Below are 17,176 nucleotides of genomic sequence, written 5' to 3'. Positions count from 1 at the left end.
GTATTAATTGCTTGGATTCTCTGTCTTGTTTGGCCTTCTCTGATTGGAGTTCATCGGGTCTCTGATTTTCTGGTTTGGTTTCACGGATATTCGAGGTTAGATATGCTAAAGTTTGGTCCTTCACAGGCTCAATTGGTTTATTCCTTTTCCTAACACGTCCTGATCATTTTTATTTGGAGGCACATAGCTGTAAGTGATTACTGAATTTGATGGAGAATTTCGGCCATCGTTTATTGAAATTCTTCATTGTTTTGGAGAATTCAAGGAATTGAGATTGTGTTTTGTCATTGTTACGCAACGCTGTTATTAAGTTATATATTTTTGAATTTCAATTACTGAAGATGATGGACAATTTTGAATTGTTTTCTCTATAGCTGAACAATCAAATTAGAAAGTATCGTGTAAAACCTTGTGTGTGTTAGCTTTCTATTTTAATTGTCACCTTCATAACAGTGAGTTGGTATCGGGGATTTGCGAGAGATTTATGGAGAAAAATAAAACGATGAGGTGATGAGAGAGAATAGATCAAGGTGGTTTAGAAATGTTTACCATAGATCGGCTGATGCAATAGATTGACATGGTTACGGTAGATGGTAGAATGAGAGAGAGAGAGAGAGAGAGTGAAATTGCTTTCGGAGGTAGCATTTTTAAAAGACTTTATTGGATATAAAGGAACACGATGCGTTGAACTCAATGGGAACAACATATTCATGCAGCAGATTCCAATTGATTGGAATTTAAGACTCGATTCGGTTTGGTTTGAGGTGATGAAGCTCAACATACTTCATTGGTGTCTCTAAATTTTGCTTCAAGTTGTCCTCTAACCCACAAACTAAGAACCACCCAAAGATGTATCATACTACAAATTGAATGTAATCAAACCCATTGGGGTGTTGAAAAAAAAAAAAAAGGTTCAGAGCCATTGGGTGGAAATCGTTCCCTCTTTTCCATGCAAGGATGAACAAGCACGCAGATCAAGTATTGCAGCAATAATAGTATGCCCTTAAACAAAAGGGAGGACTCCCCGGCAAGAAGCTCAATTCTTCCATAACATAACGGGGCAGGGTTATACGGAGCCAATCCCTCGCTCCCCCGCGTCAATTGTTGGGCATTAGTCGCCCATGTATTCCGTCTCTTGTAGGATTGGGCATGCTCCGCATCAGTTGCTTTAGCTGCTGCTTTGTTGTATTACTGGATGGTAATTTGCTTGACTGCTTTATTTCTCGCATTCCAAACCTTCCACAATTTTTGTTTCGATGATATACGAAAGATCGACAAGTTAATCTTTACTCACCTTTCTTATATTGATGCTCACTGATCTTCTTCTAACATCTGTTGGGTGTTAATAACCATTCATCCAAAATAGCCAGCTAGTACAGTCTATGGGTGTGCTTTTTCATTATTTTGATACGTGAACTCCTACTTGTGATAGGGCCTGAGTGCAATACAAAGAGCAATCGGTTCTGATGATATGTTAGTTGTATTCAGTAGTTGAAATCGCGCCTTTTCTGTCTGAATGCTTGACGTAAAGATTATTAGATCATGGGATGGATCTAGCAAACTTTAGTAGATGTACCTACAACTGAAACCTCCCCGTTGAAACTTTGAACAAGGAAAAACTTTAGATCCCCCTAAATCTCGTTGGCTGTGTTTTCATGTTGAAACATCGGCCATAGAATAGACATGGAATCATCTTACGTTCCTATTGGATTCTGGGACTTGCAACCAGCAAAGCCTATCAAAAAAAAAAAAAAAAAAACTTGCAATCGGCAAAGATAATGCTACACTTGCTAAGAATTCTCATAAAAATTTCAAATTGCATTGCTGTGTCAACTTGTAATCCGAACAAAGACATCTTAGGCACAATGCAGATACAAAATAAACACCAGGCACAAAATCATCAGTTAAAAGGATTATGCAGTTCAATGTTCAACATCAAAATAATACCAAAAATGCCATTCCTCTGCTTGCTATGGTGTTCAAAGTGAGTTACACTTGGACTTTTCCTTAGATGGCACACTGTGTAATGACTGAAATAGAATAACAATTCTCTCATCAATCTGAGCAGTCTATAAATTCCTTGCTTCTCCTATCCCAAAGTAAGTTGAAATGGACTAAAAAAGAAAAAAGAGTAACAGAACCAAAGGTCACAATAGACCTCTGCCTTGCGGAATGATTGAGGTGGCGTTGCACATAGTCTAATGTTCCTTCTCGGGGCTCTGGAATGAGAAAACTTGATTATCTCCGTCATTTGTTTTAGCTGGTGTGGAGCTCTCATTAGTTTTATGAGGAGGAGGCCCGGCCTTAACATTTCCTGTGATTCCAAATTGACTGGTGTCTTCAAGCACATCACCAGAATTGCCACCAATCAAGCTTTTGTATACGTTCAGAGCTTGAGCCATCATGCGAGCCGGATTGTCAATGGTGGTAGGAAGCAGCAGTGTATTGCCCTGAAACATCAGAGGAAAATGATAGAGAAAATATGAAACAACATCATGGCTTCAAACCACTTGAATATTATAGAAACTCTACCATACAAGCTTAATAGCTCTGTTTATTTTACCTCTTTGGCTATCTTGCTGAAGGCTTGTATGTATTGTTCAGCGACTCTGTAACTTGCTGCCTGCAAATCCCAGTGACAATTGGAGTCTCAATAGATTAAACCTAAAAGTGCAATATAAATATGTGTGTGTGTGTTTAGAAATGAGCTCCAATGGCTGCAAGGGTACAACAAACAGGAAAGTAAAAATAACATGCTTTCCTAGCAGAGTCATGGCACCACAAACAGAGACTATTTCAAAGTAGCTGGCCTGCTGGAGGTCTTTTCACATGGGAATCACGTTAGTGATGAACTGATAGGATATGAAATTTTCAATTCGCATGAGGAGTGCTGATGAAACTAATATAAAGCAAGTAATAACAGTTTTAACCTGTATAAGTCATACAAAAGAGCAGAAGTACAAAATGATAGTATGAGTGACATTTCAAGAACAGGTTCTGAGTGCGATGTATTCCAACTTGTCCACCTCAAAGCAAGACTCTGGACCTCTGGTCAACTGCGATGTATTCACTCTTCTGCCATTTCTCTCTAAATTTTGGGCTGAAATCCCGAAAACACTGCACCTCAGGGTCTTTTACACAGCCATTTTAAAGAGAAACAAAGCACCTTCTCAAAATCAATTGCTCAAGATTGAACCTAGATAACAAACTGTAGTACTGGTAAGGTATTTTTTATATAAGTAAACTCACTACTCCTTGATATCAGTTGCTTTCATATTCATACCGGCAACAAGAATGCTAATCTATAATATACTACATGGATGTACGTGTTTGATTCATGACCCTCCTTAGAAAGACCGCACAACAAGAACAAACAAATAAAATGGGCCGTCAAATTGGGTGAAAATTACTCTTAGATCAGTCCTGGACCTTTCTAATGCGTAGGAATATGGAACTGCTAATATTACCCAATCACTTCTTCCACACCCTATTTGAAACCAATTACAAGGACCTAAGTCTGAATATTATGAACAGTGTGGTTGTTTTTGAGTGAGAGCGGTTTAGGTCCTCACCTCTACACCCCCATGTTCTTTGAGAGCCTGTGACACCATGGAGATACCTTTGGCTGTTGCTTGCGCTTTAGCAACAATTGCTTCTGCTTCTCCTGAAATAACAAAAAGCAAAAGGAATGAATTCCTTAATACAGAGGGGTGGAAGATTCGAGAGGTGTTAACAATATGCCTAAAGGAAGGATCATTGGCATTATCAAGTATAAGTAACTGCCCAAATAACATGGATCTGCCACGTGGAAATAGTTGTTGCCCCAAGAAATTGATGGAGAGAATTGCTCAAAAACAATAAGCACTATACACTCCGACAATCTAATTCAAAACCAAATTCAGTAAAGACTAGTGTTCATTCCACATGTAACATCCTTTTAAAAAAGCTCTTGCATTTACTTTAGAGCGACATCATTTCTGGTTTTAAAGCAAACAATTACACGTGAAAAGGAAATTGTTAAGTTATTGGTTTATATGTAATTAGTTGTACTTTACATTTAATCTTTTATGTAAGTAGATTAGGAGATAAGGGTCTAATGTGTAATTAATGTTTACATTTGTATAAGTATAACGTAATGAGAAATAAACCCTAAGTTTTGGGTCTCAATTCCATCGTCTAACTTTACATGGTATCAAAGCACACAATCTAGTGACCAAAAACGACTGGCTCACCTTGTTGAGTCTTGTCGGCAATTAACGAACAGACCTGTTCCATTGTCGGCAATCAACGAACAGTCTTGATGATTAGATTTGAGGACCCAGTTGATTTGTGACTTCCGACGAACTCAGATCTTGAGTTCTGATCGTTCCTTCGACGTCACCCATACTCGTCGGAGATTCGCCGGCTATTTCCAACGTCGTCTGGCCTTGCCCAAGACTCGCCGATCATTACCCGGAGTCGTCCTTGCTCCTGCTGGACTTTCCGACCAGTTTTGCCATCATCCCAGTCAATCCCGACCAGTTCCGACGCTGCACAGCCATTTCCGGCGCCATACAGCCACTTCCGACGCCGTACGACGCCACTCCAGACTTTTTCGACAGTACCCCAGTCGATTCTTACCTTTTTCTGACGTTGTACAACACTCGGTTGCCTCCAGTTCAAGTTTCTTTGTGTTTTTTTTTAGTTGGATCAGATTTGGTGTCTTTATTTGGCTTGGGTAAGAGTTATTTACACTGGTTTGAGTTTGGATCCGAATAATCAAGTTTTTTTTTTTAAAAAATTGTTTGTCATAATCTGGGTGTGTTAAAATGTCAGAGGATAAACAAAAGGCTTCCGCTAGTACGAATGATGAGTTGAGTCGTGTAGGGACTCTAGATAATTTTTCTCTGGATATTTGTCATATTAAGTTGGATGGTACCAACTATTTGATTTGGTCTCGTACTTTTACTTTGGCTATTGAGGCCAAAGGGATGTCCGAATTCATTGAGGGCCTTGTTACTCCACCTGTTGAGGCGGTCGAACTCAAGAAGTTTAAATCTCGAAAATCGTTAGTCATGACCTGGTTATTTAACTCTATGAGAGCTAATATTCGCCATACTTTCCTGCTGCTTGATACTCCACATCAGATTTGGACTACTGCAGCCCAGACCTATTCTCAGCAGGGTAATGATGCACAATATTTTGAGTTGAGGAAGAGGCTCCGTACATTGAAGCAAAATCATCGTTCTGTTGCTATGTATTTTGCTGACTTGAGTGGAGCTTGGGGGGAGTTTGATCATTATCAGGGCTTTCAGACTGTTTGTGCTGTGGATGCTACTAATTGGCTAAAAAGGATGGAGAAAGAGCGTGTTTATGACTTTCTTGCTGGTCTTGATTTGGAGCTTGATCCGATTAGAGTGCAGGTGTTGGGTCGTGTTCCATTTCCATCATTGGGAGAGGCCTATTCTATTGTTCAGCAGGAGGAGAGTAGGAGGGGTGCTATGTTGCACCCTCCTATCTCTGATCGTTATGCCCTAGTTGTTACTCCTCAGGGTCATTTTGGTTTTGATAGCGCGCCTATTCTCCAGGGTGGCAAGTCACAATCTGGTACTAGCAGCGGGCCTTCTGATCGTGCGTCACTCCAGTGTGATTATTGTCACAACACTGGTCATACCAGGGATTTTTGTTGGAAGCTACATGGCAAGCCCTCTCGTGGGCGCGGGGGTGGACGCGGTGGCCATGGTCGTGGTCCGGTGCGTTCTCGGGCCCAGGCTCATGTTTCAGAGTCTACAGTTGGCACCTTGCCTGATTTTGGGTTTAGTTCTGGGATTCAGGCATCATCTGATCATGTTGGTGGTTTCTCTCAAAGGGAGATACAAACTCTTAGGCGCCTTATGGCTCGGGCTGATTCTCCATCTACTATAACTTCCTCTTCCATAGCAGCTCCTACTTCATCTTATTTTGCTCACACAAGTATCCAAACCCTGCTCCAGTTCCGGATTCCTCAGCTGACTTATCTGGTAATGAATTTTCTCCCATTGAACCCCCCTTTATTGAGTCTGATAATCTCCCTATTGCTCTTCGGAAAGGTGTTAGGTCATGTACTTAACATTCCATCTCTCAATTTGTCTCGTATGATCGTTTATCTCCTTCTACCATGCCTTTGTTTCGTCTCTTTCTTCTATATGTATTCCACAGAATTGGCAGGATGCATTTATAATACCTAAGTGGAAAGGAGCTATGGTAGAAGAGATGACAGCTTTGAAAAAGAATGGCACTTGGGAGCTAGTATCACTTCCAGGAGGAAAGAAATCAGTAGGATGCAAATGGGTTTTCACTGTTAAGCAAAATGCTGATGGTACAGTTGAGAGATACAAGGCGAGACTTGTTGCCAAGGGTTTTACTCAAACCTATGGTATTGACTATGAGGAGACGTTTGCACCAGTAGCAAAAACGAACACTGTGCGAGCTCTGCTTTCTTGTGCTGCCAATTTGAATTGGCCTCTTCACCAGTTTGATATGAAAAATGCATTCCTCCATGGTGAGTTAGAAGAGGAGGTGTATATGAATGTACCACCAGGTTTCTCTTCCTCTGAGGCTGAAGGGAAGGTGTGTAGATTGAAGAAGGCTCTATATAGGCTGAAGCAATCACCTAGAGCATGGTTTGGCAGATTTTCCAAGGCTATGTTAGGATTTGGATACAAACAGAGTCATGCAGATCATACTATGTTCATCAAGGGAGGCATTGGTAAGGTTGCTGTCCTTATTGTGTATGTTGATGATATAATAATGACAGGCAATGATGTGAATGAAATTCTTAATCTCAAATCTAGTCTGGCTCAAGAATTCGAGATTAAGGATTTGGGATCACTAAGATACTTTCTTGGCATGGAAGTGGCAAGGTCTGATAGAGTTATTTTTATCTCCCAACGGATGTATATACTTGATCTTTTAGAAGAAACAGGTATGTTGGGCTGTAGACCTGCAAATTCTCCTATTGAGGCGAATCATCATCTTAGTGGTAATGTGGGGGAGTGCACTGACAAAGAGAGATATCAGCGACTAGTGGGTCGACTGATATACTTAGCTCACACTCGACCAGATGTTACTTATGCAGTGAGCGTTGTTAGTCAATTTATGCATGATCCTCGTGCTTCGCATCTGGATGCAGTTTATCGTATCTTGAGGTACCTCAAATCAGCTCCAGGAAAGGGAATTTTGTTCTCTAAACATGGTCACCTGCGATTGGAGACATTTACTGATGCTGACTGGGCTGGTTCTGTGGATGATAGACGCTCTACTTCTGGCTATTGTACTTTCATTGGGGGAAATTTGGTTACTTGGCGAAGTAAGAAGCAATTAGTGGTCGCCAGGTCTAGTGCAGAAGCTGAGTACAGAGCTATGGCTCATGGCGTTTGTGAACTCTTGTGGCTCCAAACCTTGTTACGTGATTTGGGATTTACTGATAATGGTCCTATGAAACTCTACTGTGATAATAAAGCTGCCATCAACATTGCTCATAATCCTGTTCAACATGACAGAACGAAGCATATAGAGATTGACAGACACTTCATTAAGGAGAAGCTGAGCGCAGGTTTGATATGTACGCCTTTTGTGAGATCTGAAGATCAACTGGCCGACATATTCACAAAAGGGCTTGGTAGCAAAAGTTTTCACCACATCGTGTTCAAGTTGGGCTTGATTGATATCTTCGCACCAACTTCAGGGGGAGTGTTAAATTATTGGTTTATATGTAATTAGTTGTACTTTACATTTAATCTCTTATGTAAGTAGATTAGGAGATAAGGGTCTAATGTGTAATTAATGTTTACATTTGTATAAGTATAACGTAATGAGAAATAAACCCTAAGTTTTGGGTCTCAATTCCATCGTCTAACTTTGCAGAAATAATACTTATTTCTCCTAATTATGATGATATTAGTGTTTCGTTTGTCCTATAAGCTATATACTACATAATCACCTCAAAGGAGAGACACCATCTTCATCTACTTCTACAGATTATATAAGGTTTGAAGTTGTTCAATAAGCAAATTATCGCTACGATCTTCTATTCACATGGATTAAAAAAACCAAATCATGAGCAACAAGTAAATTGACCAGACTGACCTATTGCTCTATTGATCTGGTCCAGTTTTGCAGCTTCTGAGGCAAGGATCACTGAACTCTTCTTCCCATCAGCAACATTAATGTTTGCCTGCCTATCACCTGTTAAACATATGTTCATCAGTTATCAGGAGCAGATGTAAGGGAAAATGAACTTTTTGTGAACTATTTCATTGGTCAATGAACAGGTTTTTGTGGTGTTCATTTGTTCATGTGAACTGCAGAAATGATGTCGGGTAGAAGGGAGCACTCCCTTGACAGGCGTTACACTGGTTAGGGCTCAAGCAGCAAGGAACAGGGAAGTTCCTTAACTGCTGGGTTTCTTCTGGATGAATCTTCATTCCATGATCTGGAGGCTGGTCTAAATTATTTTGTTACGTGGAGCATGAAGTCCATTGCACCCCTTCAGACGGCTTTCTCTGCCTCGATAGATAGCGGTGAGCAAAATACTCCGTCAAACCATGAATTCAAGTTTTTCCTAATGCATTCTGGACCCCAGTGCTTTGACTCGAGCAAGTTTTTCCTAAATGGACATACCAGTTAATCATGTCTTGAGAACTAGATTTTTCCAGTGATTCATTTTCTAGTCCTTGAAGGGCTTCAATCCAGCAAACAAAACACACTTACATGAAACTTCTCTCAGTCTTTCTAACTCCGACACTGGCATTGACCTGGGCAATGAACTGTACTTATAACGTCCATAGCCATATTGTCAGGTATTAATAGCCAGAAGGCCCAAAATTAAGTCCCAGTAACGAACTCTACTTGCTTGGACGATTTTAGTGTAGCGATTTCTTTCCTGTGAAGCTTTTTAGAGCCTATTAAGATACCATATGCTGGAAAACAGAATTGTTCTTTTGATGCTCATCAAAATTCAGTGGTTCTCTCTTTCGGATCTTCCTCTGTTTGGATAGTTGGATATTCAAATTGAAAATAGTGGTTCTCTTTTTTTGTTGCCTCGTGAAACCAATTATAACTCCTATATCCCCCAAATGTGTATATCAGAACATCATTTTGACCTCCGATTGGACTAGTATACAGTCTAAATAATAAATGAAAAAGAAAGATTATCATCACCTTCCGACTCAAGAACTTGAGCCCTCTTTTTGCGTTCTGCTTCTGCCTGCATCTCCATGGCTGCCCTCACTCCACGAGGAGGAGATATATCCCCTAGTAAAACGTAAAACAAGCAACATTAGAAGTTGTAAAGAAAATGTTCATCAAGAATATTAAAAAAGAGAGATACTGCCAAAACACTCACTTATTTCATAACGAAGACACTTCAGACCCCAGTCTTTAGCAGCATCATTGATGGCCATCTGGAACAAAATGTGATTTTAGAGATAAAACAAAGTGAAAATATGTAGTGAAAATATGTCGTTCAGAACTTCAACTGAAGCATGCTTCCCATACATGGTAACTCTGGCCTAAATATATACGGTGTCAAAATCAAGTGCTCCATGATATGCTAAAGTAATTTCACGACTGATGATAACATTTATCTTGGCTATCCCTTGGTCCGAATAAACTATTCTTTTGTGGCAATCCTAGTTGCTAAATTTATCCTCCATCTGTATGATGTCCTAGTGTTATTGAAATTCTATAGACCTTTCGTTGGAATGTGCTTCGAACTCAAGATTCTGCGGATATAAAGTGCAAACCCCTTCAAGATACTCATCAGCTGGGTTCATCTAAACCAACGCTAATGCAATTCAAGTGGTAAAATAACTTTGTTTTTGTATGCTACATGCATGCTAGTTGAAGCTCTGGAGTACGTCCCTTATTACAGTAATGTACCTATGAAGCACATAAATGGTATCACCTTACCGAAAAAGCCAGCACATGAATCCCAGAAATCATTGAGGTAAATATTCATCTAATCCATCTGCAAGAAGCTCAAGAAATTCATGGCTACTTTTGTCTAATTCTCAATATTTTCCACTTAGAACCTTCAGAGTTGTGTAGGATACAAACTAGTTAGTCATAATTTGATTTCCGCAAAGTGCAATATCACATTCGTACTTGTTTTCAGATTGTGTAATTCAATTGGCTTGGAATTTCGGTCATAGTGTAATGCTTCACTATCAAATGAGGTCTCAGCTTATAACTGCAAAAGGAAAAGGAGGTAAATCAATGAATTCTCACCACTATCTTTTCATTCAGGGTGTCTCTTTCCTCAAACGTCTTGTCGAGCGTGATCTTCCCGAGTTCACTACGCATTGTTGTCTGCGCAAGCTGAACAATTGCGTACAAGGGATTCTCAACACCATACGATGCTAGTTTCGGGTCCACAACCTATTACCACACAAAAATCAATTAAAGAACAAACCAATAAACCAGTAAATCAACAAATCCGTCAAAACAAAATTCTGGTACCTTGACATAGAGAACTCCATCAATTGAGATGCTAACATTGTCCTTAGTAATAGCAGATTGGTCCGGAATCGGAATTGCCTCTTCCTTGAGAGAATGCACGTAAGCGATTTGATCAACAAACGGAACGAGAAAGTGAATTCCAGGACTGAGAGTCTTCGCAAACTTCCCGAATCGTTCCACCACCAACGCCTTCCTCTCGGGGACGATCCGGATTCCCCAGTTGATTGGTCGTAACATCTCATAACTTATCTCGTAGTCGTAAGCACAGAATTGGAAAACAAAAATAAGACATGAAACAATCGTGTGTGCATATCTAAGTAGGAGTACATCTATACGTGCTTGCATATCAGTGTGTGTGTGTGTGTGTTTGTTTTAACTAAGTAGGAGTATGATGATTTACTTGGCATCACGACGGATGCGGTAATGGCGGACGGAGGGAGAATGCTGTTGTTGAGGCGGCGGCAAGAGATGATTGGTGAGGATCGACGACTGTTTGAGAATGGTAGGGAAAGGAGATGATGAAGTAGAAAGCTCTCTGCAAACAATGGCAGATTGGCGGAGGTGGTTGAATGACCTGAGGCTGGTAAGGGAGCTCGATTTGGCGATGTTCATTGTTGTAGATGGATGAATTAAGCTAGTAGCTCTGATTGAATAGAGAGAGAGTGGATGTTTGATTTGGGAGATCAATAGAATTCTGTGGCTGCGTTTTTTGAGCTAGGTTGCAGAGGGGGTGGAGGAGGCCAGGAGGGGGTTTAGGCAAATATATAGGAGCAGAGGGTTTAAAGCCCCCCTGGCAGTGGCATGGATAGGATACTCATTCAAGAATCAACTTGTCGTCCAAGTTATCTCCTCCATTGTCCTAATTGAGCTCACCCTCTCTGGCCTCCACCAAAACAAGCCAACCCACCATACAAGGAGTAGTATTACCTTTTGCATGGGCCGAAGTTTAAATTTTGTTTAAAATTTGACAAGAGGTTTCAGAAATATATGTCATATATTTTCGATTCTTTGAGCGTAAATGAAAATATATAAAAAAAATTAAATATAAAATGAAAAGATACAATCCGGTAATATTTTAATAGATTAACTTTTTAAACATCTTATATTTTCGATTCTTCTTGAGCGTAAATGAAAAGATAAAAATCAATAAATATAAAATGAAAAGATACAATCCGGTAATATTTTAATAGGTTAACTTTGTAGACATCTCATTTTTTTTATTCTTCTTTAGCGTAAATGAAAAGATAAAAAATGTAAATATAAAATAAAAAGATTCTATACATGTTTATCTTAGTTTTAATGTGTATTAATTTCTTTATGTTCCTCTGGCCAACATCACAATTCAAAGAATGATGTGTAGTCCTTGAATTTAGAATCTACCAGTATACCTTGCAAATCTAGTTGTCATGGATTGCACAATTACATTCCAGCCATATAAAGAAAATCAAATTATGATATTACCTTATGTTCCCAATCTCATGGATTCTATAATAACTATGATTCTCGTACATCATTATATATTTTTTAAGAGAATAAATTATATCAACCGCCGATATAAAATCTCACTTTTCTATTATCGCCTATTATGGGCTCCACTGAATGTCTATTGTTGTAATCTGAACCGTTCATATTTTAAGACCCGCAATATAGTATTGCCATGCAAAAAATCAACTTGATCGAAAGTCGATCGATATATCAAAATTCAATAAAATGGACGATCTAATTTCTGTCAATAATAATAAAGATAAACTATTTATTTTACAAAGTAAAATTTAATTTTTTATACAACTATGTATGGTCTACAAGATGAACGATTCAAATCAACAATAAATACATGGTGGGACCGAAAATGGTGGTGGTGGAAAAGTGGAGTTTTCCGCAGCCGATGAAAAGAATTTGATCTCATTTTTTAAAGAGGGTTTTGTACGACAATAATATTATCACTATAACAGTCAAATATTTTTTTTGAAAGGGAACAGTCAAATATTATTCACATGAAGTCATGAAACGATACTTCTTTTTTTTCACCAAAAAAAAAAGTCATGAACAGTTAGACCAACCACATTACTCAAATGGTCAATGTAGCATGTTCAATTCATTCATGTAAGTCGTAATTGCCCAGGAAGAGCTCCAACACTACGAGTTGCAAGATATCACGTAGCAACCGAGATGCCCAATGAAACGAAGTTTCGAAACCCTGAGATTCATTTCATTTTTTGTATGAAAGTTTAACCAAACCTTTCATCAAGGCATCCTTTGTAATATTATACAAACTCTAGTAGTCAAATTCGTCACGACAAAATTGGGATATCATTATATTTACGTTTGTTTATCATTTGAAAAAACTCACATTTCCCAAGCCGGGAAAGTGCAATCAAATTTAAGACAAACAGAAACTCAGCAGGCTCCCCCAATTCGACATAGCAGGACCCGACTAGCCCAGCAAAGAACACCAGCATCACCTGTGCTTAGATGCGTCTTCAGAGAGAGAAGCAAACGATATGAATCAGCTTAATTCTCATGAACTAAACAAATCCATATCTCTAATATAGAAATTTTAAACAGTTGGCAGCCTCAATTTCAAGAATTCACACAAAGTTTCTACAGAAAGATCCAGCAAAAACAACACATCGAAGAAAATGGAAAAAGAAGGGATGGGAAAAGGGGAGGAGAAGGGTTGGGGGGGTTGTGAAGGATACAAGCAAAAAACAACCAGAATCACTGTCATAATGAACGAGAAGTTTGACAAAACAAAATTTTGAAAATCAACTCGAATGGATAACCAATTGGTACCACAAGATACTGAATCAAAAGACAACATCTAGCCAACGCCATCAAAATTGTAGCGACTATCTGACAAATCATTCTTCCTCAACCATTGTTCCCTTCTCGCTGACATAAATACCATCAAGGAACTTCCGGATATCTTTCTTCTTGACATGACATTTCTGACAAAACAATAAGAGATAAATAGGTCAAAAGTAGTACAGACTAAATCAGAAGAATGGGAGTGTATCAAAAAGAGAGGGGTAAGTACTTGGTTTATCAGGGCAGCGGATCGAGATACGAGTTCAATATCATTCCCATCCAATACCAGTTCATCCTTAACTTTCTCGGACCGAAGAATGGTAACCCCTTCAAGCATATCAACTTTCCTCACCTGATGCAAAAAAAGGGCAAAAATTTGAAGAGCAAAATTCATATGTATGTATCCCCATCGACATTCTGTGTATGCTACAACAAAATGCAGTAACTGCATCTGTGTTCAGGAATATCAACTATTTGCTTGCTGGCAACATCAAGAGGTTTAATAGGCACAACTGTGCATGTAAATTCTTCTGCATCTGTCTAGCAATCCTCGATCTTCCCTTTAAGTACACTATTTGACAGAGAGGCAATGGTTCTTAGTGGCCGGGTCACTCACATGTTAACCCAAACAACTAGCCCATTTAGCAAGTCTTACGGCACCCGACATGTTTAGGAAGTCTTTTAACAAGTCCATTGGAGCACCAAAAAATGAAATCATTGTGCTGACTGACTAACTTCTTCAACTTAAAATGGATACCTTAAGGAGGTGTATTACCGTCACTATTACTGTAAGAGGGTGTCCACTGGAAGCACTTAAACAACATTTTTGGCGCTACTTTGGAGTTGTTAGTGGCGTGCTAAAGGTGTTGAGTGCAAAAAAATGAGTTGCTACTATGGGCCTGTGGCTAGCCACATCAAACATAAACATGTCCCTAAGATGAGGAACTAATCAGATAAGGTTATAAACCGTGTCAACCTACTTCATGTCCATAAGATAGTGGTTTGGCCGACAATTTCAGGCCAGCACCATTAGGGCAACTCCAACAAGTAACAAAGATATTCAAAACTCCCGCTTTTCTACATTGGCTAGCCAGATTTTTATTCCACTTCAACAAGTCTCTACTTTGGCCATATTCAGTTAAAAATATCTTCGCTTACATCATAAATGCGTCTTTTAAATTTTAGAAGATAGAGAGAAATAGAGGGAGTTTATAGTCGAGCAAGACCTATCTTAACTAGGATTTTAGGCCTTTCTATCGAGTTTGGCTGGCCACGGTAGCTAAAATTACAGTTTAACACCTCAAGTAGTCCCCGTGATTGCTCTAACAGCACTCATATCAACTTGGCTAGAAATCACATTAACTTAAGCACCCTTATTTTTATGGGGATACCCAAGCGTCTAGTAAGAAAACGTCTCAGCCGCATTTCGACTCACAGTCAAGGGCAGCTCCAGACGACAAAAACGTAAAGAATTTTTTTATATATAATAAAGCTCTATATAAAATAAACTTAATATATTTGATTGAAAATTTACTAGGCCTACTTTGTTTTGTTTTGGTGAGCTTGATTATCTACTTACTCACAAATTTTGAATTGTCATTTACAGGACTTTGGCCACGTATAAGTAATTCAGTGCCGACAACATTAAAAAGAATCAAAATGCATGTCAAAATATACAAATTTTAAGTACATTTTTTGAGTCCAGGGGATTCACGAACCCCCTCAACCTGTAGTGTAGCCGGACATGCAGTCACAGTTGACATAAAAACTACCACCTGATTGATTGAACCCACAAACTTAACACCTATTTACACCGTCATCTCAACCACAGGAACAGAATAAAACCGACGGCCAGGTGACATATAAACTACAGTCTGTCCAAAATCATATTCGGCAATCAAGAGAGCATTCATTTCATCTATTAAAAGGAACAGAAAACTTGAACAAGACGAAATGCGGGTAATAAAGGATGAGTTTGTGGCGGCACCTTCTTTTCACCGAGGAAATTACGGATCTCGATTGACTTGTTGGTATTGGTGATACTGGCATTAATCGGAAAATGAGCGTAGACGAACCGCATCTTGTACCGGTATCCCTTGGTGACCCCCTTAATGAGGTTGTCGACGTGACTGAGCGCCGTTCGAATGGCGGCGGTGGTCTTCCGCGATCCGAACCAGGACTCGACCTTCAACTTCTTATTCCCCAATTCCTCGTCTGTTATCAGCTGGAAATCCAGGTTCAGATGCTTGAAATTGCGGGTTAGCTTCCCTCGTGGGCCCTCCACTTCGATTATCTTGGCCTTTATAGTGATCTTCACCCCATCGGGGATGTCCATAGTCTCTGAAGAGAGTATCGTCTTCATCTTTGATCACTCTCTGTGCTCCCGAGCTCCTCTTCTCTCTCTCTCTAGTCTCTATGAAGGGGGGAAGGTTTGGGAGGCGCCAAAAACCCTAGAAAAGAGATGTGTTTATGTAATGGCATGTGTCGACTGTTGCGGAAGCATAAACCCTTACATGTGCACCATCGGCCCACGAAAGTTCAACTGGATAACCTGAGCAGAAGTGAGCTGTTCCCATCTGAACCAAGGATTTGACCCGTAATGAATTAGGGCCTTGTGTCGACTGCTGCGGAAGCATAAACCCTTACATGTGCACCATCGGCCCACGAAAGTTCAACTGGATAACCTGAGCAGAAGTGAGCTGTTCCCATCTGAACCAAGGATTTGACCCGTAATGATTTAGGGCCTACCGATCTCCATAATGAATTTTGACCCACTCAGGCCCAATTCCACTTTCTCTTCTTAAAAAATACAGTAAGCACTTATTTTCGCTTTATGTAACAAGGTCATTCTCTCACAATAGATCACTTTTAATTAAAAAAATAAGTACTTATTTGGAAATAAGTACTTATTTTGAGTTACTGGAATAGGCCCTCAGTACACTCGAGGAAGCCCACAACTTCGAGAGGAGGGTAGGTGTCACCCGTGCAATACACTTTTTAGTAAATATGACATCACCTTGTGGTGGGATCCATACACTTTTGTGATGGAATCCATACCATTTCAACTAATAGGAATGAAGGTAATGTTCATTATTCACCCTATTAAGTAGAGGGTAAACAAAACTCAACTCACTTTGACAACAGAATACGAATTTTATATTGCAGAGTATGGATGCAGTCAGTTGTCTAGGAAAAATGATTTATTCGTCTATTGCTAGAACAACTTACAAATGGGAAATAAATGTAATATGCTATAATATGCTATATATAATCTAAAAATATATAATGTAAGTTGCATACAAGAAATATTGTTATTAAGTAATAGTATGGTAAATGCTAAGAAAAATAAAGACGAACTTTCTCCTTTACCCCAAAAAAAGGAAGAATATAAACTTTTTCAAACTGATGGGTACGGTTAAGATTACTTTTAGGACCACTGAGGTGAGATTGACAGAGTTTAGTAGCATGCATGTATCTATCTAGTGCTCTCCGCGATTCGGATTGAACCGGATTGCCGTGAATTCAATTTTAATTCGCAAGTTACGGTTTTTAGAAAAATATAATTCGTGTCCGAACCAAAAGTCCTACAATTCAATCCGTAAGTCACAATTTGGTTCAGGTTTTATCCACGGATTATATTTCATAATCACTAAATTTCAAATCCAACAAAAAAAAAAATCAAATTCTTACCAACAAAACAACAAGTATTACAATCTATCATTACATCTAGCAAGGTAGCAACCAAATGAGGTAAAATACACAAATATTATCTAGAATTTCAAATTAGTACAACACAACATACACGAATTTTGTTTCCCCTGGGGATGAAATACAGTTTACCCCATGAGGTTATATATTGTTACAATATAATATCGCGTTAAGAAAAAAT

At 39.1% G+C, this 17,176-nt stretch overlaps 2 protein-coding genes across 2 annotated transcripts; both read right to left on the bottom strand.

Moving 5' to 3' along the window:
- Positions 1–1,797: 1,797 nt before the first annotated feature.
- LOC131301646 (uncharacterized) lies at positions 1,798–11,223 on the bottom strand. The gene is made up of 9 exons (XM_058328022.1): positions 10,880–11,223; positions 10,480–10,723; positions 10,249–10,398; positions 9,365–9,422; positions 9,181–9,273; positions 8,107–8,205; positions 3,573–3,664; positions 2,564–2,623; positions 1,798–2,450 (listed from the first exon to the last, which is right to left on the bottom strand). The coding sequence occupies exons 1-9, from the start codon at positions 11,089–11,091 to the stop codon at positions 2,199–2,201; spliced, it is 1,260 nt and encodes a 419-aa protein (XP_058184005.1). The 5' UTR covers positions 11,092–11,223; the 3' UTR covers positions 1,798–2,198.
- A 1,782-nt stretch (positions 11,224–13,005) lies between these two features.
- Positions 13,006–15,822, bottom strand: LOC131300901 (large ribosomal subunit protein uL6). The gene is made up of 3 exons (XM_058326920.1): positions 15,275–15,822; positions 13,517–13,639; positions 13,006–13,427 (listed from the first exon to the last, which is right to left on the bottom strand). Exons 1-3 carry the CDS (start codon positions 15,647–15,649, stop codon positions 13,341–13,343), a joined length of 585 nt encoding a protein of 194 aa, XP_058182903.1. The 5' UTR covers positions 15,650–15,822; the 3' UTR covers positions 13,006–13,340.
- Positions 15,823–17,176: the final 1,354 nt, after the last annotated feature.

Source organism: Rhododendron vialii, chromosome 9a, assembly GCF_030253575.1.
Source record: "Rhododendron vialii isolate Sample 1 chromosome 9a, ASM3025357v1".
Classification (NCBI taxonomy): domain Eukaryota; kingdom Viridiplantae; phylum Streptophyta; class Magnoliopsida; order Ericales; family Ericaceae; genus Rhododendron; species Rhododendron vialii.
The sequence above is the reverse complement of the archived record's forward strand: the minus strand, read 5'-3'. Positions and strand labels throughout refer to the sequence as shown.

Excerpts from the sequence above, each read along its gene's own strand:
- LOC131301646 (XM_058328022.1), bottom strand. The coding sequence starts at position 11,091 with ATGAACATCGCCAAATCGAGCTCCCTTACCAGCCTCAGGTCATTCAAC. Across the intron at positions 9,274-9,364 it reads GTGTCTTCGTTATGAAATAA|GGGATATATCTCCTCCTCGT; the intron begins GTGAGTGTTTTG and ends ACGTTTTACTAG. Across the intron at positions 2,451-2,563 it reads TCAGCAAGATAGCCAAAGAG|GGCAATACACTGCTGCTTCC; the intron begins GTAAAATAAACA and ends CTGATGTTTCAG.
- LOC131300901 (XM_058326920.1), bottom strand. The coding sequence starts at position 15,649 with ATGAAGACGATACTCTCTTCAGAGACTATGGACATCCCCGATGGGGTG. Across the intron at positions 13,640-15,274 it reads ATTTCCTCGGTGAAAAGAAG|GTGAGGAAAGTTGATATGCT; the intron begins GTGCCGCCACAA and ends TTTTTGCATCAG. Across the intron at positions 13,428-13,516 it reads CCGCTGCCCTGATAAACCAA|AAATGTCATGTCAAGAAGAA; the intron begins GTACTTACCCCT and ends TTGTTTTGTCAG.